The sequence below is a fragment of the Lampris incognitus genome, chromosome 20 (assembly GCF_029633865.1).
Source record: "Lampris incognitus isolate fLamInc1 chromosome 20, fLamInc1.hap2, whole genome shotgun sequence".
Taxonomy (NCBI): domain Eukaryota; kingdom Metazoa; phylum Chordata; class Actinopteri; order Lampriformes; family Lampridae; genus Lampris; species Lampris incognitus.
The window spans coordinates 16726228-16751070 of NC_079230.1; the positions used below are offsets into that span (position 1 = coordinate 16726228).

General features: G+C 47.7%; 1 protein-coding gene across 1 annotated transcript; it reads right to left on the bottom strand.

Annotated features, from left to right (window-relative positions):
- Positions 1–559: 559 nt before the first annotated feature.
- chrnb1l (cholinergic receptor, nicotinic, beta 1 (muscle) like) lies at positions 560–23545 on the bottom strand. Its single transcript, XM_056300169.1, has 12 exons — positions 23427–23545; positions 21568–21704; positions 18919–19052; positions 18422–18466; positions 17874–17983; positions 15407–15515; positions 15021–15168; positions 14050–14235; positions 13271–13494; positions 12442–12620; positions 1098–1236; positions 560–700 (listed from the first exon to the last, which is right to left on the bottom strand). Exons 1-12 carry the CDS (start codon positions 23543–23545, stop codon positions 560–562), a joined length of 1671 nt encoding a protein of 556 aa, XP_056156144.1.
- Positions 23546–24843: the final 1298 nt, after the last annotated feature.

Consider the following 24843-nt stretch of genomic DNA (forward strand, 5'->3'; position numbering starts at 1 on the left):
TGTTCAACACTGCCCTCTGCTGTCCATATGGCAAAACTACAGTCACAGGGCTTCAGGTGACCCACGTAAAACGGTGAAAAGTGAATACGGACGCCTGTGAGAGCAGCAATGGCCTGCAAGACGGACGTCCCACATCAGTTAGGACTGATTAAACAAAATACAAACAAACTGGAGTTTTCATCGAGCAGTCCGCTGCGTGTGCTATATCTAAAGTACAGAAAAACACCGGAGAGCGGCTTTTTTCAAACCTTTAAAATCAAAGGAATACACGACTTGCACAAAAGTAATATAGAACCATAAACGTTTCGCAATCTGCCTTAATAGTTACTTCTTTTACATACTGGATACATTTATATTACGTAGGCTGATGCAACATGGCTCTACATTCTACAGTCTACATTCTCCTGGCATACTGGCCCAACAACATATCTGAGTCTAGAAAAATAAATGGAATAATGAAATATGGAACGTCAGATTCAACAAGTTATAAGAGCACCAAAGAGTAGGACAAAAACAACAGACATGCTGCAGATGTGCGTGTGTGTGTGTGTGTTCGCCTCTAGGGAAAGGGATTGTCAGGGGTATAGTTAAAACTGGCATCCAGGAACATGGCCAGGGTACCCAGGGTCGTGATGACGACAAACAGCCACAAGAAGAGACGGTCGACCACCAGGGCTATGAACTGCCAGTCCCCAGTCATCTGGAGAAAAAACACACGCACACACACACACACACACACACACACACACACACACACACACACACACACACACACACACACACACACACACACACACACACCCAAAGACTGATGAGTCAGCTGTGTGCTGTGCATATGCAGTGACCCATGAACATCAGTAGGGCATATTTGGAACATGCTGTGCCTACTCAAATACAAAGCAGAGACTAACCGAATAACAAGCTACTTGCCTGGAAGGTGTGTGTGTGTGTGTGTGTGTGTGTGTGTGTGTGTGTGTGTGTGTGTGTGTGTGTGTGTGTGTGTGTGTGTGTGTGTGTGTGTGTGTGTGTGTGTGTGTGTGTGTGTGTGTGTGTGTAAATGTTCTTGTCTTCCCCTCGTATGTGTGCACAAGTCTCACTGTGTCGTCTGTGTCTTGCTTCTTCAGCTGCTCAGCCATGTATGTGACAGCAGCAATGGCTGACTTTAGGTTGGGGGGCAGGATTAGACAGTAGCTGTCAGTGTCATAGTACCTCTGGAGCTGCACCGTCCCCTCACCCCTGAGAGAGAGAGAGAGAGAGAGAGAGAGTTAGAGAACTAAGGGAAAATAAGGGATGCTGGATAAGTGGAATGGTAGACATGAAAACACTCTCCAACCCCCGACTTGACCACACACAGTCACTTTATCACAATTGACCATTATGTGTCAAATGTCAGGTACAAAGGCTGGTCCTGGAGTATGCAAAATGGCGTAACAACATTTCATGTCACGTCTAACCACGTATGTTTTTCATAGAAAATTAGTTACAAAGTGACATTATGCCCCTCACCCAGTTCACCCTATCCACCCTCTACTCTCTCTCCCTCTCTCTCGCTCTCTCTCTCTCTCTCTCTCTCTCTCTCTCTCTCTCTCTCTCTCTCTCTCTCTCTCTCTCTCTCTCTCTCTCTCTCACACACACCATCGTCATCGGTGGTCACTCGGGGTCGAGTATGACCGTCCTCCCTCTGGGTCCTCAGGTGGGTGTAGAGGCTGATCCTGGGGTCACATAATGGGAGGACGCCTGCGCATGACAGCTTTTTACGTGGAGTAGCTGATGCACCTGCAGCCACCACACGGTCCTTGGCAGGGGGTGGCCAGAGTCCAATGGCATGGAGATCCAAGACGACTTGGGACCACCCTCTGTTGCAGCCTTCATCCACTTTCACTGCCGTTGTGACCTGGAGACATCTTCCGCCAGTTCTGCCGTTGAGGTCTTTGTTGGATCACACTTCGTCTGGAACCTCCCCCTTGACCTATCCAACTTGGGTGACCTAACAGGAGCCAAGCTCTGGACGGCATAGCACTTGGGATCATTGGTACATGCAAGCTTCTCCACCACGGGAAGGTGGCAATCCAGGAGAAGACATACACACACACACACACACACACGGAGCATGAAAGTGTTGTTGTTTCCTGCCTAATTTTTTAACTTGCTCCCATGTAAAGTGCAATTCTCTTTACAAAATGTGCTCAACAAATACAGTTTAACCGACTGATTGACCTACAGTAAATGTAAAGCTTGTAGAACGTCCCACATACGCTTGCTAGGGGGTCTGCAAAGGTGTGTGTGTCCTGGCGTCATCCCCTTCAATCCAACCACCAACAGAGCATGTCTTCTACATTTCTAGAGGGGAACTTAAGTGACACCAGCACACCTCTGACCCGGTCAGACTCCCCAGACACTTGGGGACAGTATTTGGTCAAGTCTTTGTGAAATAGGAACACCATTAAAACCCTTTCTGCTCTCTACACGGTTGCTAACAAAGTCATATGGAGATACGGCAAAAGAGGCTCTCATTTTAGTCTGTAAGAATAGATGTGGTGACTGCTCTGCATGTGAGAATGTCTGTAGAGAAATTGATTCGACAAATTTTGAATTGATTAACTTGAATAATCCCCCACAAGGACGAACAGCTTTCTTTGCCCTCCTGTTGAAGCACAGGGCATTTTTGCCAAAGCATATAACACCCAAGTACTTCCAGTTGGCGCATCATCCCGTTAAAATCTCCATCACAGTCTACTACTAATTTCGGCTGCTCCCGTTAGGGGTCACCACAGCGGATCATCCGTTTCCATCTCTTCCTGTCCTCTGCATCTTCCTCTGTCACACCAGCCACCTGCATTTCCTCCATCACCACATCCATAAACCTCCTCTTTGGCCTTCCTCTTTTCCTCTTCCCTGGCAGCTCCATATTCAGCATCCTTCTCCCAATATACCCAGCATCTCTCCTCCACACATGTCCAAGCCATCTCAATCTTGCCTCTCTTGCTTTGTCTCCAAACCGTCCAACCTGAGCGGTCCCTCTAATATAATCGTACCTAATCCTGTCCTTCTTCGACACTCCCAATGAAAATCTTAGCATCTTCAACTCTGCCACCTCCAGCTCCACCTCCTGTCTTTTCATCAGTGCCACTGTCTCCAAACCATATAACATAGCTGGTCTCACAACCATCTTGTAAACCTTCCCTTTAACTCTTGCTGGTACCCTTCTGTCACAAATCACTCCTAACACTCTTCTCCACCCACTCCACCCTGCCTGCACTTTCTTCTTCACCTCTCTTCTGTACTCCCCATTACTTTGGACAGTTGACCACAAGTATTTAAACTCATATGCCTTCGTCACCTCTACTCCTTGCATCCTCACCATTCCGCTGTCCTCCCTCTTATTCATGCATATATATTCCATCTTGCTCCTACTGACTTTTATTCCTCTTCTCTCCAGTGAATACCTCCACCTCTCCAGGCTCTCCTCAACCTGCACCCTACTCTCGCTACAGATCACAATGTCCTATGCAAACATCATAGTCCACGGAGGCTCCTGCCTGTTCTCGTCCATCAACCTTAATCTAAAACTAAATCTAAATCTAAAATCTCAATCACAGTATGTCTACCAAATTATACAATTTAAGTACAACACTATCTACTTTTAGATTGCAAAATATTATCACACTCATGAACTTTCAAACTAGTATTGAAAGATGTGAAATTACTTTTTTTCAGAAATGTGAAGTCAAATATATATCCCTAAATCCCAATGTAGTCAGAAGGCTTTACAGCTTTACAATACATTGTGTGTAATGCATGACACCCTAAAAAGCTCGATTTCAATGAGGAAAAACTCAGCAGAAAAAAGAAAATCAAAGAAGGTAAAGCCTCAGGAAGAGCATCAGAGGATCCCTCTTCTACGACAGATAGACTTGCAATAGGTGCCTAGTTTTCAGAAAAGGCCACACAGATGCCAAATGAGCACATGCATTAGAGTGAATCAGTGCAGAATATATATGTATATAATGACACATGAGTTACAGCAAAAGAAAAAAAAAAAAAGATTATTAGCATGGGAACCAGATGAATCTGCGAGTACATGTTCTACATTTGCCCTGGCATATCATCTGGCCACCTTCCCATTCAGACAGACTTCCAGCCGACCTGTCCCGGATCAGGCCAATCACAACCGAATCCACTATCAAGACAGTATTAAAGGAACTGAATGGTATATCGTCTCTAAATTAAATGCAAATTAGCTGCTGGTTAACTCTGGTGCAATTGTAAAATTGTGTGTTGTCCCTGTCAAATAAACAATAAACTAAACTAAAAGAATAACATACAACTTCACATAAAGTTTTTGTTGATAAGATATGTTTTCCGTACCTCCGACAAAATTTGGTAAAAGTTTAATCGCAAAGTCACATGTTTTGTTGCTCTGATTGGTTGTAGGTCTGTCCAATTGCATCCATAGGCATTTTGGTCTGTGTCCGTTGATAACGCCCCTTGGAAATCGAAAATGAACTGAGAGGAGCCAGACTAATTAGCATTTGCAAATTCATCTGGCTACCAGGCTAAAGGATTCTATAACTTTTATAGCAAAATAATATCAAACATATAAAGAGTCAATATTGTGGCGAGCTTGCGCAGAAGAAGCCGTCATGAGGCAAAGATCCAAGTTTTATGGCAATCCCTGTGCCCCATACACCGCACAGCCCCAGTAATGCTCTTTTATTAAACAATTGAACAGAACACATGAACATGAACACTGGCTGGAGGGCACCAATCGCCACAGGAGTCTCAGCCATGGTGGCCACACTGCCAGCCAGCCCCCAACATTGTCCTGGACACACAAACACAAAGAACCACACAACATAACCACGACAATCAAAACACGGCCACCACATCACCAAAACAACAATTCCAACTGAAACATCAACAGTCCCATGAGCCCCTTTGCTCCCCCAGTGCAGAACCGCTGACAGTCAGAGCACCCACCTCCTCCGGTCGCTACATAGCCCCCATCTGAGGGGTCAGTTGTCCTCGATGACCCCATCACCCAACACATAGTCCCTCAAATGCCCAGGGTACTGTCGCTGGCGATAGGCCGTCTGGGGCTCACAGGAAGCACAACTGGAGGAGGGTCACCCTGTTCGGTGCATGGGGTGCTGCTGTTGCCCCCCCCCCCAACAACAGGCGAAGCAAGGGGGTAGTATGGGGAGAGTCTGTCCTGTTGCAGCACCATCATGCACCCCCAGCTGGGCATGCGCACCCGGTACACCACCTCACACACCTGGCCCACGACCTCGCCCGGCACCCTGCCAGTGGCTGCGAAGCTTGGGGGAAATCCCCTTCTTGCAAACAGGACAGTACACCCATACCTTGTCGCCTAACATGAAGGCCTGCCCAAGGCACCGTGTGTCATAGGTCCTCTTCTGCCACACTCCAAACTTGGCCTGGGCCTGGTCGGTGTAATCGTGGACCACCTGCAGGTGATCCCTCAGTCTTCGGAAATAGTCCAATTTCTTTTCCTCCGGCAATCTCAGACTCGGGTGGGGCCCCGAACACCAAGTCCACTGGTGTCCGGAGCGCCCACCCAAATATGAGGGCAGCAGGCGTGCACTGGCTGAACTCCTGGACAGCAGTCCGGTAGGATCACAGCACCAGAGACAGATGATGGTCCCAGTCCCGCTGGTGTTGACTGGTGTGGATGGCAAGCTGGGTGGCCATGGTGCAGTTGAACCGCTCTACCAACCCATCGCTTTGAGGATGGAGCAGTGTTGTCCTCGTCTTGTTCAACCCCAGCCATCGGCAGACCTCACTGAAGACCTGGGACTCGAAATTACGCCCCTAGTCACTATGGAGCTCAGCGAGAACTCTGAAGCAGGCAAACATCTCCTCTACCAGCCTCTCTGCTGTCATGGTGGCGCTCTGATCCGGCACCACATACACCTCTGGCCAATTCATGACATAGTCCATAGCCACAAGGACATAGCCGTTCCCGGAGTCAGTGATGGAGAAAGGCCCAAGGATATCCACCCCTACTCGCTCCATTGGGGCCCACACCAAGTACTGCTGCAGTGGGGCGTGGGAGCACTGGCTTGGTCCCTACTGGGTGGTGCAGGAGTCACAGCAGTGCACGTGTAGCTCCACATCTTGTCAACAGCTAGGCCAGTAGAACTGCCCCCTAAAGCAGTGGAGGGTCTTGGTGCTCCCGTAGTGCCCCTCCCCCACTAAGCCATGGACCATCTGGAGAACCTGGGGATGGCACACACAGGGCACCAATAGCTGCAGGAGGTCATTCCCTCATCTGGGAGCTTCCCACCTCTGGTACACCAGCCCATCGTGGAACTCGAAGTTGCCCCATTGAGAGTGGTAAGCCTTTACCTCGGGCCCCAGCACTGACACCTCTGTCTTCTTGGGGTGCCACCCCATCCCTTGCCAGCCCGTCACCAGCGCCAGGGTCACATCTGCCTCCCGCTGCTCCCTCTGCTGCGTGGTTAATGGTAACCACCTCTCCTCATTGCTGGCAGTTGGACAGCTGCCACCATTGGTGTCATCTCACCCCGTTCCTCTTGCTGCTGTGGTGGAGGCCGAACTTGGCAAACCTCTTCTGCCCCCTCCTCCTCCTCATTGTAGTTGGCCAACCTGATGTGTTGTCAGAGAGGGGGGGCCTTCTGCTGGGTAGGCCGCGTGGAGAGTACCAACTCAGCCCATACAGCTTCACAGAGGGCCTCCCTGAGGGATTGGGGCACGGTGAGGTTAATATGCTGGCGCAACTGCTACGGCATGAGCCAGCTCCTCTTGGGCGGCTGCATCAAACTGCGGGTAACCATGTTGAATGTGCAGTGGCACATCTGCGGCAAAGGTGCCCTGGCTCTCTCTCTGTCTCTTGGCGGTGGTGGCGTCTAGCTAGCTGCTCCCTGCTAAGGTCAGTGAAGGGCCACTTCCCGAATTGCCACTCCAGCGCCATGGTCAGGGCCTGGAGGTCCCGCTGCTCCACTGAGGCTAGTTTGAGGAGCACTTGCAATTCCTTTCCTTCCAATGCCAGGATCAGGTGAATGGCAGGTTCTTCATTGCTCCATCTGCTGTGCCATGCCGCTAGTTGGATTTGTGAGAGGTTTGGCTCTAGCTGTGTCATTCCATTGTACTTGGGTAGCTTAGCTGGTGTTCTAGTCGCAACTGAAGGGTGTGACAGGCTGGGCGTGGGGTCCAGTGGTGGTGGTTCATTGGTAGCAGCCCCCCTGGTTGCTAGAGGGCAGTCAGTGGGCAGCAGGTGTTCCCCTCTACTAGCATTTCTGGCCTCTAGGGGATGGTGGGGCCGCGGTGCACTGGAGCCGTTAGGGTGGGCTGGAAAACTACCATCTCTGGCGGGCTCCGGCTTTTGCCATGCCAGGTTTTCCAAGTGCCAATGGGTCCACTCAATGTCTCATTCCAATCTCTGGCTTTCTCTCCCCCCCCCCCCCCCCCATTCTTCAGCCTAAAATGCCCGGATCCCACTTCTGACACCAATCAAAACACAAACAACACATCACCAAAATAACAATTCCAACCTGAACATCAACAGTCCCAGGAGCCCCTGCGCTCCCCCAGCATGGAACTGCTGACAGTCAGAGTGACCGCCTCTTGCGGTCACAATATAATGTATTTTGAATCCTATTAGACTTGAACAATGAAATGTGCTGGCTCTGTTTCAGACATTTCTATTGGAATCAATACTTATAATGCCATATTAAATTTTCATCTCACCAGAAATTTTTTTCCCATCTTTCAGGAGATTGCTTCTTGCATACTTTAAATGGGACAGAGAAAATAAGAAGTGGCTTTTGTCTCAGCGCACAGCCAAGCATTGTGAAACAGTTTTTACATTATATGCATAATGACACAACATTAACACGCACACTCCTATTTTAAGTTGTTGTCTGCCTCTTGGTCAACTGGTTTTGCTAACGGCCTCAAGTCAAAATGTGCCCCTCGATTCCTGTAGCCCCCTGTTGACAAATGATCGCTGGTGACTCAGTGTCTGAATACAAGATGCTTGGGACTGTCGTCCCGCCACATAACGTGACCGATCCATCAACATCCATAACAAGGTCTCTGCACAGCCCCTTGATGGGATCCACAGTGAATAGGCTGCATACCAGCGGCACATATCTAGCGAGTAGCCAAATGTCAAGTTGCTAGACATCAAACGACTTAATGGAGGCTTGGATCTCATGCAGAATTCACTGGGTGTTGTGTCTCTGTGTGTGAAAGTGAGACTGCTGAGGAGGGAGAGTTATTTGTGAGCAGGCGGGATTTCACTTGATGGCGTACAGTGGAGGGGCTGTGGTGGTGGTGATGGGGGGGGGGGGGGTCAGGGAAGGTCACAAAGAAAATATGTCCTTTACCACACCTGTCTGGCTTTACGGCCGAACACAATGAAGCACCATTAGACGTGTGTGTGTGTGTGTGTGTGTGTGTGTGTGTGTGTGTGTGTGTGTGTGTGTGTGTGTGTGTGTGTGTGTGTGTGTGTGTGTGTGAATGAATGCATTTGATATGTACATTTGACTTTCATGTTACTGATGTACTGCAAAGAAAGAATCCCATTGGCACGGCTGTATCGTTCTAGTTATTACTAAACTGTACTTATAAGTTGAGGTTCTAATCATTTCCTTTCACTTTAATTGTTTTGTAATTTCTTGTATCAACATTTACATTCATTTTTATAGAAATATGACTGAGAACGAAATGAGACAGAGATGAAGTGAGAAAGAGAGATCACTAACCACCAATGAACGATATATTGCACCCCATAGACATCTGGCTTTATTCCAAGAAACACCAGTAGTGTCACTCTCACCGACACCTTCAAGTACTTGAATGAATGAATGAATGAATGAATGAATTTGCATACAGAGTTTAGTGTGTGTTGTTAGGGGTCAAAGGGTGATACTGTGAGAGCAGACAAACTGATGGACGCTAAAAACAAAACCAAGGGCCCTGAAAGAATTGATATGTTCATGTGTGTGTGTGTGACAGAGAGAGAGAGCGAGAGAGTGTGTGTGTATGTGTGTGTGTGTGTGTGTGTGTGTGTGTGTGTGTGTATGACCACAGCTTAGGGCCTAGCTGCAGTGTCCCGCATGCTACATACCATCTACATTCCACAGCCTCTATTCATTACCACAGACAGATGGAGCCCCTCTTTCGCTATCTCACACACACACACACACACACATACACATAAAAAAACACATAATAAAGACAAAGAATTCTATAGAATGTTCTATAAATGGCAGGAGCCAGTCTCTATCAAGCTCCCTGACTCAGTACGAGGAGAAACGAAGAGACAAGAGAGAGAAATGGATGACCAGAATGAATGAAAACGGCAGAGGACAGTTCAGTGACGCGTGGTGCCTGTGTCGCTGTCCGCTTTGAAGCCCGGCCTTCATCTCCTCCACATCAAAAAAGGGGGGGGGGATCCTTCTCTCCCCCAATCACTCAGCACCAGTCGTCTCTTCCACTCATCTACCTCTCGCCATTCTCCCCCCTCTGGCCCATCTGCCCCATGCCTCCCTGGGATTACCTCCTAATGCTCAACCTAAACAGAGATCTAGTGGCTGGCGACTGTGGATGGGGGCACTGGGCTTAGCTGGGACTAAACCTGATGCTTTTGGAAAGGGATGAGAGATGCCCACCACCATGCCTGGCTCAGGGGGGCTGCCACATGTTTATGATGCCAGCACCGGGTGGCAAAGCTGGGGTGGCACTGGCAAATTACCTTGGCCCACTGAGCAAAGCTGTCAAAGGTATTTATCATGGCTGAACGGGCTGCACGGAGAAAGAGAGAAATGGCCGGGCTGTTGAGACAAGACGTTGATTTGGTTTGAACAACTGTCATGGCACGCTAGAGATGCCGTCACATGCCCAAAATGTTTCATGGATAATAATAACAATAAAATGATGCCCTTTTGATGCCATAGGAAAGTTATATTGTTACTTGTACCCTTCCTGGGGGGTCAGAGGTCAGGGTCCTATACTGCCCATCAAGCCTGGATTAGGTAAAGATTCAGTTTCACTCGCAAGATGCAACACTGAACCAGCATCTTCAAGTTAGAGGGAAACAGTCACATTTTCTTTTCTTTTTTGCTTTTTCCCGCCTTTTTCTTCCTAATGTTACCTGTCCAATTACCCCCCCTCTTCCGAGCCGTCCCGGTCGCTGCTCCTCCCCCTCTGCTGATCCGGGGAAGGCTGCAGACTACCACATGCCTCCTCCCATACATGTGGAGTCGCCAGCCGCTTCTTTTCACCTGACAGTGAGGAGTTTCACCAGGGGGATATAGCGCGTGGGAGGATCACACTATTCCCCCCCCAGCCCCCCCCAAACAGGCGCCCCAACCGACCAGAGGAGGCGCTAGTGCAGCGACCAGGACACATACTCGCATCCGGCTTCCCACCCACAGACACGGCCAATTGTGTCTGTAGGGACGCCTGACCAAGCCGGAGGTACTACGAGGATTCGAACCAGCGATCCCCGTCCCGTGTTGGTACGCAACGGAATAGACCGCCACGCCATGCCACCTGGACACCCCAACAATCACGTTTTTCATTATCTCTCTATATACGTTGTAGGTCTAACACTCCATTGGCAGCCATAATTCTGAGCAGTCTTCTGTGAGTCTCTGAAATGCTGCAGAAATGATGTCCACCGGTGCACAATCTGCAAATATGCAAACTTACTTTTGGTTTCCCGATAGGCTGCATTGTATGACAAAATTAGAATATCAATGCTTCAATCAGTGCAATGCAAAGTGTATAATGTGCCGTTGTTGTTTACATTTTCTTATACAGTGAAGCCTATCGGCAAACCAGTATGGACATAAGTTATTTATTCAAGGATTGTCTCTGCATATATAGTGTTGAAAATCACATTTGTTTCCCTTTAAAAGAAAATCCGTTACTCAGTTCAACATTTGCAATGGTAAATTTTCATTGGTGCTTTCGGTTTTTGTCTACCTTTACAACACAAAACATCCAATTTCTTTCATAGTTTGGATTTACTTTGCAAAGGTCAGGGTAGTTTGTGTCGCTGCGTGATTATATGGTATGATTACATGACAGTCTATGGGCTGCACAGAGCTTTCACTGTGCATAATCTAAGGTGCTGTGGTGTATTGCTGTGGTTCTGCCAAGTCTAGCACACTGTGTGCTTTATCGTAATAGCTATTCTGGCAGCAGACACACCATTTACATTTTGGCTGACACTACTGAGGAGATTCATACCTTGGCTTGGACTAATTCACACTAATAGAAATAGCTTTCTTTGTAGTATAACATCACCATCAGCATATCTCAGCCCAGGATGCGGGTGAATGAGGATGGACGACTCTTCATGGTCGTCATTTTCAGGTATATGATTTCCAGGAACCTTGACAAGTTCAAATATTAGCACCATAAATCCCTTGAAGCTCATAATTCAAATCAGGATTTCAGCAAAAACTGATCCTTAATCCCAAAAAATGTAAACTGTAGTCCTGCTGCTTTGTTTCCTATGCTAAACCAAATCCTGTACTATGGAGATTTTGGGGACTCCTGATGCTATGGCAAGATCTAAAAACCTCTCTATGAATATTGTCAAGTCAAGTCAATTTTATTTGTATAGCCCAATATCACAAATTACAAATTTGCCTCAAGGGGCTTTACAGCAGCACAACATCCTGTCCTTAGACCCTCATGTCGGATAAGGAACAACTCCCTCAAGAAAAAAACCTTGTGTGATGATGGTGTGATGAAATGTGATGATTATTTGGGAATTTATCATGCTAACATCTTTATTATAGGGTTTTGGGTGGACCATAGTGTTTTATTTTCCTTTCCATGATGGACCAACACTAGATCACACACACACACACACACACACACACACACACACACACACACACACACACACACACACACACACACACACACAACCCCAACTGTCTCACAGCTCCTCTGCACAAGCAGACTCTAGCGGCTATAGTTGATCATTAGCTTTCTGCTGCTGGCATCCAGCATCGACCTCCACTTCTCTAGTTAGCTGCAGAGCATTGCCTCAGCTACAGGCTGTATAGCTAGTATTTTACACAGTATTTATACATTGCAAAACTGTATTGCATACTACTTTTACCAAAAACCATCTTCTAATATAGATCTCTGTATTTATGTTGATATGTTCTTTCACCAGTGCATTATGATTCTTGTGCAATGTAAGAAGTGATATTCAGTGTGTGCAAATACTGTCCGGTAGAGACCCACCATCTGCAGCATTTCCATTGTGCAGATTTCATAACTGTGCAAACTCCTTTCCTCATGTGCCTATTTATTATTCTGTAGATATTCCTTATGGGGACCGTGTCCATGTTTTGGGTGACTGGAGAGTGTGCACACATAGCATAGCCTCCTCACTGAAATGACTCAAACAAATAAATCCAGCCTTACCCTCCTTTCCAGGGGAGAACCAGATCTGGGTTGATCTTTCGGAAGAAGTACTCTCCTGCGGGTCGCCTCCCATTGAAGCTCGGAACGGGTATATTGTCATTGGATTCTGCCACAGCCACTGACCCCTCCTGGTGCGGTTTCTCCATGCCAATGTATTTGGGCAGGAACTGTATGAACACCTGTGAAATTAAAGTTCACCCATCAGAAGGACTACTCAAAACACATGGATGGGCGTCCGGGTAGCGAAGCGAAGTGAAGCATGCCAACACGGGGATCCCGGTTCAAATCCCTGTGTTGCCTCCAGCTTGGTCAGGTGTCCCTACAGACACATTTGGCCCTGTCTGCAGGTGAGAAGCCAGATGTGGGTATGTGTCCTGGTCGCTGCACTAGCGCCTCCTCTGATCGGTTGGGGCACCTGTTCGGGGAGGAGGAGGGAACTGGGGGGAATAGCGTGATCCTCCCACGCGCTACGTCCCCCTGGTGAAACTCCTCACTGTCAGGTGAAAAGAAACGGCTGGAGACTCCACATGTATCGAAGGAGACATCATGACCGGGACGGCTCGAAAGAGTGGGATAATTGGCCAATTACAATTGGGGAGAAAAAGGGGGTGGAATCCCCACAACAACAAAAAAAACCTCACATGGATGACAAAAAGGATGGTTTGCAGGGTATATGGATCTGTTATCTGTATGGATAAGTGGTTAGCTGAACAGGTGGATGTACAGTGGAGGCATTGACGGATGGGTAGAGACAACGAAACGATGAAAACCCCATTGTTGAGGGTAGTATTAACACACAGAAAATCACTTGCATCTCCTCCTCACTCACCTTGCGAACCCACTTTGGCATGATGTGTGTGCTGGGGGTGCGGTGGTGCAGGTTGAGGACCACCACACTGAGGATGACGGAGAAGGTGACCAAGATCATGGTGAACATGACGTAGTTGACAATGATAGGGATGCCGAGTGAGGTCTCGGGGACCTTGTCAGCCAACAAGAGCATGAAGACAGTCAGGGCGATGAGGACGGAGATGGAGAGAGTCATCTTCTCCCCTGGAGGTGACAAAGGGGTTTGAGGAACTGATTATGGTGACACGGTGGCGTGTACTGTATTCCTCTATTGGCAACTTTTTTTGTGTCTACAAGAGACAAACCAAAACTGTTGAAGATACGATTTTATTTGATGCCATGATTAAGTTAACCATTGGATTGGGAAAGTGAGTTTGTTTGATTAAAAAGTCAATTTGAAGCTACTGTTGGTGCTATAAATGAAAGAAATTACAAATCTTTCTCGGGGTATCGTTCCGTTAAACTAACCAGAGAAGTGCTCATTTTAGGGTTTTTCTGTCAGTTGGATTCAAGGAGGAAGACAGCTCCATGCGTGATCTGTTTTCTCACAGAACACCAAACCAGGAAATCACACATTTCTACAATTAAACTTCCTTTCAGTGCAATTTGTTTTGGTTTCAGCTGTGCTTCCAACCAGCCAATGTCCCCCTTCATCTTCAACTAAACTCATCCCTACTCATCTGCCAAGACGACAAGGTTAAGCATTGAGAAAACCAGTGTTTACTGACAGGCCCAGCAGAACACGTCAGATGTGCTGACCTGCTCCAGGAGGCAGATAGAAAACAAAGATGGCCAGCACGCTGGTGAGGATGCAAGGCACGATGATGTTGATGATGTAGAACAGAGGCTTCCTCTCGATGATCAGGTAGAAGGTGATGTCCTCATACAGGCCGTCTTTCACGTTCTTCCTGCTGGGTTTGTGACAGATTGCCCACTCCCCGTTTTCTGTGGAGGAAAAGATGGCAGTGTTTACACAGGTGGTGATGAGAAGGTCGAACGAGGCTGAGCGTTCGTGACGAAGGAACAGCTGTCATCACTTCATCGCCTCAATCTGTCTACAAATAGAGATAAGAAATGATGATGATGATGATGCTTGTTATTAGTTTTATACTACCACTACTCCTAATGGCATAAAGGCTTGAAAACAGTCAATAGGCAGTCAGAAGGCACTCTGCAACGTAAGCTACCCATGTAAATCGAAATAACACGCTGCATAATCTATCTATTTATTTACTTATTTTTGGACCCCCCCCCCCATTTTCTCCGCAATTGTATCCAGCCAATTACCCCACTCTTCTGAGCCATCCCGATCTCTGCTCCACCCACTCTGCCGACCCGGGGAGGGCTGCAGACTACCACATGCCTCTTCTGATACATGTGGAGTCACCAGCCGCTTCTTTTCACCTGACAGTGAGGAGTTTCACCAGGGGAATGTAGCGCATTGGAGGATCATGCCATTCCCCCCAGTTCCCCCTCCCCCCCGAACAGGCGCCCCGACCGACCAGAGGAGGCACTAGTGCAGCGACCAGGACACATACATCCGGCTTCCCACCCACAGACATGGCCAATTGTGTCTGTAGGGACGCCTGACCAAGCCGGAGGTAACACAGGAATTCGGACTGGTGATCCCTGTGTTGGTAGGCAAGGGAATAGACCGCCACGCCACTCGGACACCCTGCATAATTAATTTAAAGTGTGTGTAATGTGTTGAAGCAGCACAAGGCACCAGCCTGTGAAAGCATTCTCGTCTATGACAATCTCTTGGATCTCTTCGCCGTAGTCATCCAGGTAATATTGCAGGTCAACTTCAGATGCATCGTAGGTATACGAGCGGAAGACCATGCTGCAATTTTGCCAGTCAAATGGGAAGTATGCCACCTGTGGGAATGGAGGTGCATCATTTCAGCATGAAAACTTGCAACAAGTAAAAACAAACACAACCTTCGAGGAAAACAGAATACTGAAAAATAAGGCCATTTAAGACATTAACAAACAGAGACAAAACTGATTAGGCTGTGTCTCTCAGTTAGTGAAAAGCTGGAATTTTTGAGGATCACAGTTTTTTTTCTCTCCATCAAACGGTAACAAAGTGGTTTATATTGGCTGCAGAGTGTACCTCTATTGAGCAGCTGCTACGGTAGATTGCTGGAGGAAGCCAATTGACCGTCCCATCACTGTAAACCAAGACATTGACGTAGAGAGCCACGTCAAACTGGCCATCATTACTGTAAATACAAAGAGACCGAGGGCAGAACGTCTGACTCAATATTCAGGAGTTCATATTTCAACGCTACAGATGGACACATCCTTAAGGAACCAAACATCTCAGCATAACCTGTATTTCAATGCAGTGTCAATTGATGAATGTCCCCATCAGCAAAATTTTTCCAAGAAGTGAACATTGACCTAAAACACCTCACATTTTTCTGTATTTCTTCATATTTATATCATGTTTATGTTTCTGCTTGGTCTACTGCGTCCTGTGGGCCCAGGGACCACGGCCCTGCCCAGAGCTGTGCCGGAAGAGGAAACACCAAGGGCGGCCTGACGACGTGGAAGCGGGGCAGGCTAAGCTAACTGCTAGTCAATGCAGACGGGCTGTTCTGATAACACTAAGGACGGTCTGGCAGCGGCGGCCTCGCTTGGCGTTGACTGTGTTTTTGGTGTCGTCGTGTGGAATGCGGGGAGATGTGTCAAGGGTTAGGGCTGCACAATTAATTGAATATTAATTGCGATCACGATTTTTTTCTTCCCACAATTAAATGAACATGATCGATTGCAATATTGACGTTTAAAATGCGTGCTCCGCTCATGGAACGCTCTGCTGTATATCAAATCAAGCACTTACTAAACTACGTGCCTGACCAATCACAGCTGTTCCCTTTAAGCGCCAACCCTGCAGCGGCAGCCTGTGCACAAATGTTCTGGTTGTTGCGGAGCAGAAAGCGAAGAGCTAGTCCCTCGAAACAGGTCATCATCCCTTGTTTCGAAATATTTTGGATTTAGGGCAAGTGATATCAACCAAGAACAAGTCATATGCGAAGAGTGCTGTAGAATTGTGTGTGCGCCACAAAGCAACACAACTAATCTTTTCAATAACCTGAAAAACTACCACAAACTGCAGTAAGATGAATGCATGAAGGCCAAGAAGAATAACGTTGCTAATGTTAGCTCACTGAATCCCCATCCTTGTCCAACGTCAGCTCAGACATCCATAACAGCAACCCTGTACAGCGTGTCACCGTATCCACCCAGCTCCCAAAGACAGACTGAAATAACCAATGCAGTCGCATTCCGTTTGGCCAAAGACATGTGTCCAATAAACACTGAGAGCAATGAAGGCTTCAGGAAAATGGTCAACACACTGGACAAAAGATCCCCTCACGTGATCCCCTCATGCAATTATTTTCCCAAAGAGGAATTACCTGCTCTGTATGCAAAACGTCGAGGGGGAATAGAGAGGGATGTCACAGCTGTCGAGTACTTTGCGACTACCACTGACCTATGTGGTCAAGCAGAACAATGGAGCCGTACTTGAGCCTGACAATCCCATTACATCAACGGTGATTTTAAAATGAATAGTTGACGCTTGCAAACGTAATTTTCCCCACAAGACCACACAGAATTATCTTAAAAGAAAATATATTTTGTCCCTAAAATGAACGAATAATCGTGATAAATAATTGTGAGCTCAATATTGATCCAAATAATCAGGATTATCATTTTGCCCATAATCGTGCAGCCCTATCAAGGGTGTCTGGATGGGAGAGCTGGCGGTGGATCGGCTGGAGGAGCTTGGTCCACCGCGTCCGGTGGGTCCAGGGACCACGGCCCTGCCCAGAGCTGTGCCCGAAGAGGACACACCGAGGGCGGTCTGATAGGACGCGGAAGCGGGGCAGGCTAAGCTAACTGCTAGCTTCCTGTCATCCTGGCTGGCGTTCGCTCTCCTGGACAGTGGATATTTTTTGTTTGTTTGTTTGGATATGTTGTATATTGCAGCTGACTATATGGGCACAATTCACCATAATTGGTAGACACGGGCCCTTTAAGAAAGGGTTTTCCGGGTTGAGAGGGCGGCACAAGGACTAGGTTGGTTGAGGCAGTGCCATGTTGTTGATGATGGTGATTTTGTACGGAAGAATAAATGATACACGCGTTCGTGTAGTCAAAGAGAGAAATTGTCCGGCTCTACTTTCCTGAAATTTCCACAATATATGTGTTTTTTTAGTTTTGTAGTTTTTGTAGTTTTTAGAGTGTTTTTTGTTGTTTGGATATATGTGTTCTTGTTGTTTTTGGATATGTGTTTTTGTCTTTATGTTGCACTGCTGTGGGCTGGGGGAAACGATATTTCATTGACAAAGAAATGTTCCTGATTATATCCGTAGCATTCTCCAGAAATGCAATTAACAAGTGTCATTGGACTCTGATTTCCTTGTTTTTCAGGATTTGAAACTTTGAAAGCGATATGATTGCAAGATAGTGTGACTGTGATGTCTCTGTGATGACGGATTATTTAGATGGTGTTATGGATGGATGGATGGACTGACAGACGACATGTAATTGTCGGAGGAAAGGAGTCTTACTTGTTGATGAGGTAGATGTCAGGACGCCACACCTTGTTGGGGGGGATCCTTAAAACCTTAATGTCATCATACTCCTCTGGGTCCCATGACAGTCTGTAATCTGTCCATGCCTGGAGGAAAGAAAGGAAGACAGATGAAGGGTGACATGATTACCATGGTGCTCGGCATCATTTACAACCTTGTTATGCCTGTCTTTGATAAGTCAGTTAAATCCAAGTGATCTGGGTACACCTGACTGTCATGCGTGCGCACACACACACACACACACACACACACACACACACACACACACACACACAAATGTCACAGACCCGGCAGAATTTCAATTAGAAAGGGTGGAATGGAGCAAAGGAAGACAAAATAGAGGGGGACGTGGGGGAGAGTGAGCTGGTCACGGAGATAAAGCTAGAAATAATTTGTGGTTATAAAAAGTGACAAGTCTATTCGAGGAGAGAGAGAGTGAGAGCAGTGGGGAAAGTAGCACGAGAGGAGCAGAGAGAAGGAGAGTGAGGGGTAGCTGATGAAGATGAATGTTTTCATTGGTCTACCAGATTCATGAACACGTTGGTTGTCATCTCGCCATTCTTCTCGTTCTATGGGGGGGGGGGCGGAGAGAGAGAGAGAGAGAGAGAGAGAGAGAGAGAGCGAAACGGAGACAAATATTAGGAATGCCACTATATCTTGCTGTGCATGACAGCCGTGGTACTTTCAATCCTATTCCATGGAAACTAATTGGGTATGCATGATTGGATGCCCACGCAGCGCCACTGAACTAAGCACCCGCCGGCTAGCTGGCTGCCACTGGTACCAGGGGAACGCCTGTAGGCATGTGTGTGTGTGTGTGTGTGTGTGTGTGTGTGTGTGTGTGTGTGTGTGTGTGTGTGTGTGTAAAGGAGAGGGAGGCGTGCACATTTTTAATATGTGCAAATCCAAATATGGCTGGTGTGCATGTGAATGTACACCTATGTCTATTCATATATACATACCAAAAGGCCCAAATGTTCCTGCCGTCTTTCAACTGTGTGTGTGTGTGTGTGTACTGTACCAAGCTGACGAGCTGAGAGAGGGTCATCCCCACTCGGACCATGACCGTCTCCTCCCAGGAGCGCGCTGGTCGGACCTTCAGGTTGTAGTTCTCGAATAGCTTCTGATGAAGCCTCCTCTCCATCTCTGATGCTCCTGGGTGGACATGAAGAGAGAAAACTCAAAAGTGAAAAGTAATCAGTGTGATGGACTAACGGCAAGGTGAAGTGACGAGGATGGAAACAGCGATGGATCACTTTGGAACGACAGCGGAAGAACGCAATATGACTGAGAGGACTAGTGAAGGACAGGACAAAGAGGAAAAAGAACAGTTTCTGATTCAAAGGATGACACCTGCACTCATAATATGACTGTTGGCATGAAAATAAGTTTGGAGTCTTCCTTCAAATGACCCGCTACGTAAATTTCAGAGGACATTGTAATATATTTTAACAACCTGCAGGACATTTTAGGCATTAAATACAAGGTAGCGCTGTTCTGGTGGACATCTGGCCATTTGGAGTGAAACCAAGAGGAAGAGAGATAGAAAGGTTATATTATGAACAAAGACAGAAAATCCCAAAAAACAAAAAATCAAGACTCAGTGTCCAATAATAAAGAAAATGGGCAAATCAAGAATTCAGGGGGGAAAGGCCAGATCTTTGGAAATCACAGATCAAGTCATAACCAAAGAGCATTTATCTCTTGCAGCGTTGATACAGGTTTGGTCCTCCTAAAATCAATGAGGACAGCCTGTCTGTGTGCAGGTTTGATGCCTATTGGTGCCACCCATTTTCAGAAATGAGATGTATTCATTATACTGTAAAGCACCATGGTAAACGGGCTGAGTATAAAAAAATGACAATATTGGGCGTCCGGTGGTGTGGCGGTCCATTCTGTTGCCTACCAACATGGGGATCGCTCATGTTACATCTGGCTTGGTCGGGTGTCCCTACAGACACAATTGGCTGTGTCTGCAGGTGGGAAGCCGGATGTGGGTATATGTCCTGGTCGCTGCACTAGTGCCTCCTCTGGTTGGTCAGGGCGCCTGTTCGGGGGAGGGGGAACTGGGGGGATTAGCATGATCCTCCCACGCGCTACGTCCCCCTGGTGAAACACCTCACTGTCAGGTGAAAAGAAGCGGCTGGCGACTCCACATGTATGGGAGGAGGCATGTGGTAGTCTGCAGCCCTCTACAGATTAGCAGAGGGGGTGGAGCAGTGACCGGGACGGCTCCGAAGAGTGGGGTAATTGGCCAAGTACAACTAGGAGAAAAAGGGGGGAAATCTTAAAAAAGTTTAAAAAAAATGACAGTATTGGTATTAGTTTTTGCCAATACTGGAGACGTCTTCATTGTTCCAAACTTCAACTTTTTTTTACCATCTCGCGTTAAGGAATAATCTTTGTTTGCTCTTTGTGCATTTTATAGAAGTGGATTCTCTGTTGACCCTGTCTTTTCTAAACCTTGGAGACGAGAGAAATGAGATTGTGGACGATTTAAGTTAATGCAGCGGGGAAAATGACGCAGGTCCTCATACCGTGCTGAGATATGCTCGAACATGCGGGCTAAGCGTTGTCCTTCACACGGCGACATCCAACAATAGAAAACGGCTTAAGCAGAGAGGACATGCAAAAGAAGCCCTAACCAAGGCAGGTGCTGCCAGTAGTGGTGTAAGATGGGTAGTAAAGGTGACTGAGCTAATGTAATCGATATGCGGTGGGGAGGTGGGAGGGGGCGGGGTGGGTGGGGATGGGGTGGGGGGAGGGAGGATCAAATGAATGCCTTGGATACTGGACCCATCACGGACCAAAATAGAGTCTGATTATCAAACAATGAAGTGTTAATATGATTCAATATATGTTCCAAATGAAGGAAGTACTTGTTTTATTGTGTAGGGAAAATGACGAGATTAGCCACCCAGTTCTCTATATCTCAGGGATATGGAGAGCTATAGGGAGGGTATCTGTGAATACATCTGCCCCCACTTCTCTCTCTCTTGCTCTCTCTCTCTCTCTCTCTCTCTCTCTCTCTCTCTCTGTCAGTCCCGCGCTCCCCGTGAGGAAACGGGTTAAAAATCATCCGTCTGTGATCTCAACATGGGCCGCGGGGTCTCCACCGCAGCCCCCCCTGCGGACACACTGGAGGTCACCAGCTAACACATGACGACTATTTGTTTTCCAACCTCACTCCGGGGGTCACAGGGTCAAAGTCAAACCCAGCCATACATTCTTGTTGTTCCTTTGCTCCCTGTCTTGCTCTTTGCCCTCTTTCGTCCACCTTTCCAATCGGCAGATATCTCAGCAGTCAGCCGCGTCTTAATTTAACCCTTGTCTTCTGTTCAGGGTAACAATGACCTGTTCTGGGTTATTAAGCACGGATACGGTTAATATTATGAATGATTGAGATGAAGGTTAGATATAGTGGGTGTTTTTTTTTTCAATAAGTTTCACAATTGCGTTGCTATAAAATCTGAAGTTGGCCTGCATCGGTGTGAACAGCACATCCACAGCTGATCGGTGAACGGAACGTGAAGGTTAAATGATCAGTGATATGGACTCATATGGAGTAGATTTGATCAAGTACTGTCTGTGTAGATCTAAAGACTTGTTTCCACGCACACTGTGAGACGTCATCCACGCGAATGCACCAAACACAATCCAGGCGTCTTACCGGTAAACGTCAGATACAGGCTGCTGCACAGGACGATGATGGCGTCCATCCTCACGTTAATCTTCATCATCCTCGTTATCGTCTTCTCTTGGCCACGGAGGATGATCGTGACACCGTTTCCTCCCTTCTCCCGGCTCCTATTATCCACCACACCCAATTTAATGGTGAGGGACTTCGACCTCCTCCTCCCCCACCCCCACCCCCCCACCCCACCCTGACACAGAGAGTTGGGAACCTGGATGGTCAGATATCTCCGAAAGCTCACGAAGAGAGAGGACTCAAAAGAGAAGTTCCACACGCGCGCCTCGCCAGGTACGACAGATAAACGCACACCTCTGGTCGGCCACAAAAAGTTTCACACCTCCACCAGTGTCAACTGTTCAGCTTTTGTTTCTCCCACCCTCTCCCCTCTCCTCTCCCTCGCTCATCCTCGCTCTGTGGCTGCGCGTGGCTCCCTGGGTGAAACCATGGCCTGATTGGGTATGCCTGCTGGGAGTGACGAAAGGGTGGAATGTGTTTGTATTGGGAGGCCTGTGGGGCAGACACCTGTTGGTGCTCGCCAGCCTGAGGTTAGGGGCTGTGGGGGCCGGTGGGTGGGCGAACGGGAGGAAGTGGAGGGGGTGGATGAGATAGAGGAATGGCGATAGGCCGCGGGTTACAACAACTGAGCACGGGATATTTTTGGGGGAAGGGGAAAGAGGGTGGAGGGGGAGTTGGCGCTGGTCGGTGACTTCTCCCATGTGGGTTTGGTGGTGACGGTGATGGTGGTGCTGGTGATAAAGATGACGTGACTCGCTGGAAATTGTGGCTTGCCCCATGCTGTGTGGCAGTGGTTTATCCCTGTTTCACCTGTAATCCAAGGTGTGTGTGCGTCTTGGCAAACTGAAAATCAAGCAGCACTGGTCAGTACGCATGACCATCACCCTCCCAACCACTTGCAGTGTCTTGTGTCTGTCATTGCTGCTCTTTTGTCATCGTTTTGCAGAAGAAGATCCGCTGTTCGTCAGTCTGGATTGATAATCACATGTGACAGATGATTGCATGTGATTTATTATGTATTTATTTTGGATTTGGTTCCCCTTTTCTGCCCAGTTGTATCCGGTGAATTACCCCCACTCTTCCGAGCCGTCCCGGTCGCTGCTCCAACCCCTTTGCCAATCCAGGGGAGGGCTGCAGACTACCACATGCCTCCTCCGATACATGTGGTAGTCGCCAGCCGCTTCTTTTCACCTGACAGTGAGGAGTTTCACCAGGGGGATGTAGTGCATGGGAGGATCACGCTATTCCCCCCCAGTTCCCCCTCCCCCTCCAAAAGGCACCCCGATCGACCAGTGGAGGTGCTAGTGCAGCGACCAGGACACATATCTACATCCGGCTTCCCACCTGCAGACACGTCCAGTTGTGTCTGTAGGGACGCCTGACCAAGCCGGAGGTAACACGGGGATTCAAACCAGTGATCCCCGTGTTGGTAGGCAACAGAATAACACTACCCAGATGCCCCTGCATGTAATTTACTTGAAGTGTATGTGGATTTCAAGTAAGGTTGGGTAAATCATGTTAAATGTTGGTTCATTCAGTGTCTCCTGTCCTCTTTAGACTCTTCTTCCTTCTCCAGAATTCCCACCGCCCCCTCTTTTTGTCTCTTTTGTCCACCGCTGTTCATCGACACACCCCTCTCTTCTCTCTTTGGTCAAATGGGCACAGGTGGGATATTGTCTGGCGATATGAGGGAGGAGGATACCTCCCCGGTCTTTAACGCCACTAGCAGGGCTTTGTAATACATATGAGCAGCCATGGGCAAACAGCAGAGGGCGTGCAGGAGGGGAGGCATGGGGAAAATCGTAGGCGAGGTGGGTTACAGCGTCGTTCTGTGCAGAGTGCTCTGGGTGGCCGGCTTGCAGGATGCTGGGCAGGGAGTCTGGTAGAAGGTCTGATTTGTTTCAGAACGACAGTTTTCATGGTCAGGGTGTGAAGGCATCGTGGTAGGGCTGTGCACAGTTAATTATCAATAGTCCCAACAGTTTTCAAGGCGGTTTAGGCAGGACTTGTCAAAGTGATGGAGAGGTCTTGTAGGGGATAGGATTTTACACAGCTATTCATGGCAAAGGCGAGAAGGTATCTGAGCATCATGACATGGCTGAACGATGTAATGTAGAAACAGTGGTAGGACGGGCCAAGGACTGACACAGTGCAGAGTGAAGACAGACTTCCCCTCCACAATATCAGGGAAATAAGGTCAAAACCTAGCCCAGCATGCGTTGTGATAGGGTTTTTATTACATTAATGATGTCTGATTTTATTTATTTATTGCCTCCCCCTCTTTTTCTCCCCAATTGTACTTGGCCAATTTCCCTATTTTCCGAGCCATCCCAGTCACTGCTCTACCCCCCTCTGCCAATCCGGGGAGGGCTGCAGACTACCACATGCTTCCTTCAATACATGTGGAGTCGCCAGCTTCACCTGACAGTGAGGCGTTTCACCAGGGGGACGTAGTGCGTGGGAGGATCACGCTATCCCCCCCCCCCAGTTCCCCCTCCCCCCCGAACAGGCACTCCGACCAACCTGAGGAGGCACTAGTACAGCGACCAGAACACATACCCACATCTGGCTTCCCACCTGCAAACACGGCCAATTGTGTCTGTAGGGATGCCCGATCAAGCCGGAGGTAACACAGGGAATCGAACTGGCAATCTCCATGTTGGTAGGCAATGGAATAGACCGCTATGCTACGCGGACATCCCCCCCTCCCCCCCATGATGTCTTAATAACTGTCTATTGCATTCATTGTACTCTAATGCTGGATGAGAGTAAAAGTTAAATATTTAAAATAATTATGTAAAAGAACTCATTTATATATATATATATATATATATATGGCATGAAACAAGCTTGTACTGTCTCATAAAGAATTTACTTGAATAACTGGATTTTATATATGTGTGTGTGTGTGTGTGTGTGTGTGTGTGTGTGTGTGTGTGTGTGTGTGTGTGTGTGTAAATGTGGCCCATGCACTGCCTCAACACTCATAACAGGCTTGTTGAGGTTGTCTTGTGTGATATACATCACCACCTGTATGCAGTGTAGTACTGCAACATGTGTAGTGATGACCTGCTGTACTCAGCTTCAGGATTCTCTTTCCTTTGTCTCTGATAGGATTGTTGCTGTGATATCTGTACGACCTCTCTCTCATTTTGCCTTTCTCTTCCACCCATCTCTATCCCCAGTCATTATACTGTTAAGCTAGACGGGCAGGTTCGACTCTCTCCTCTCCTACAT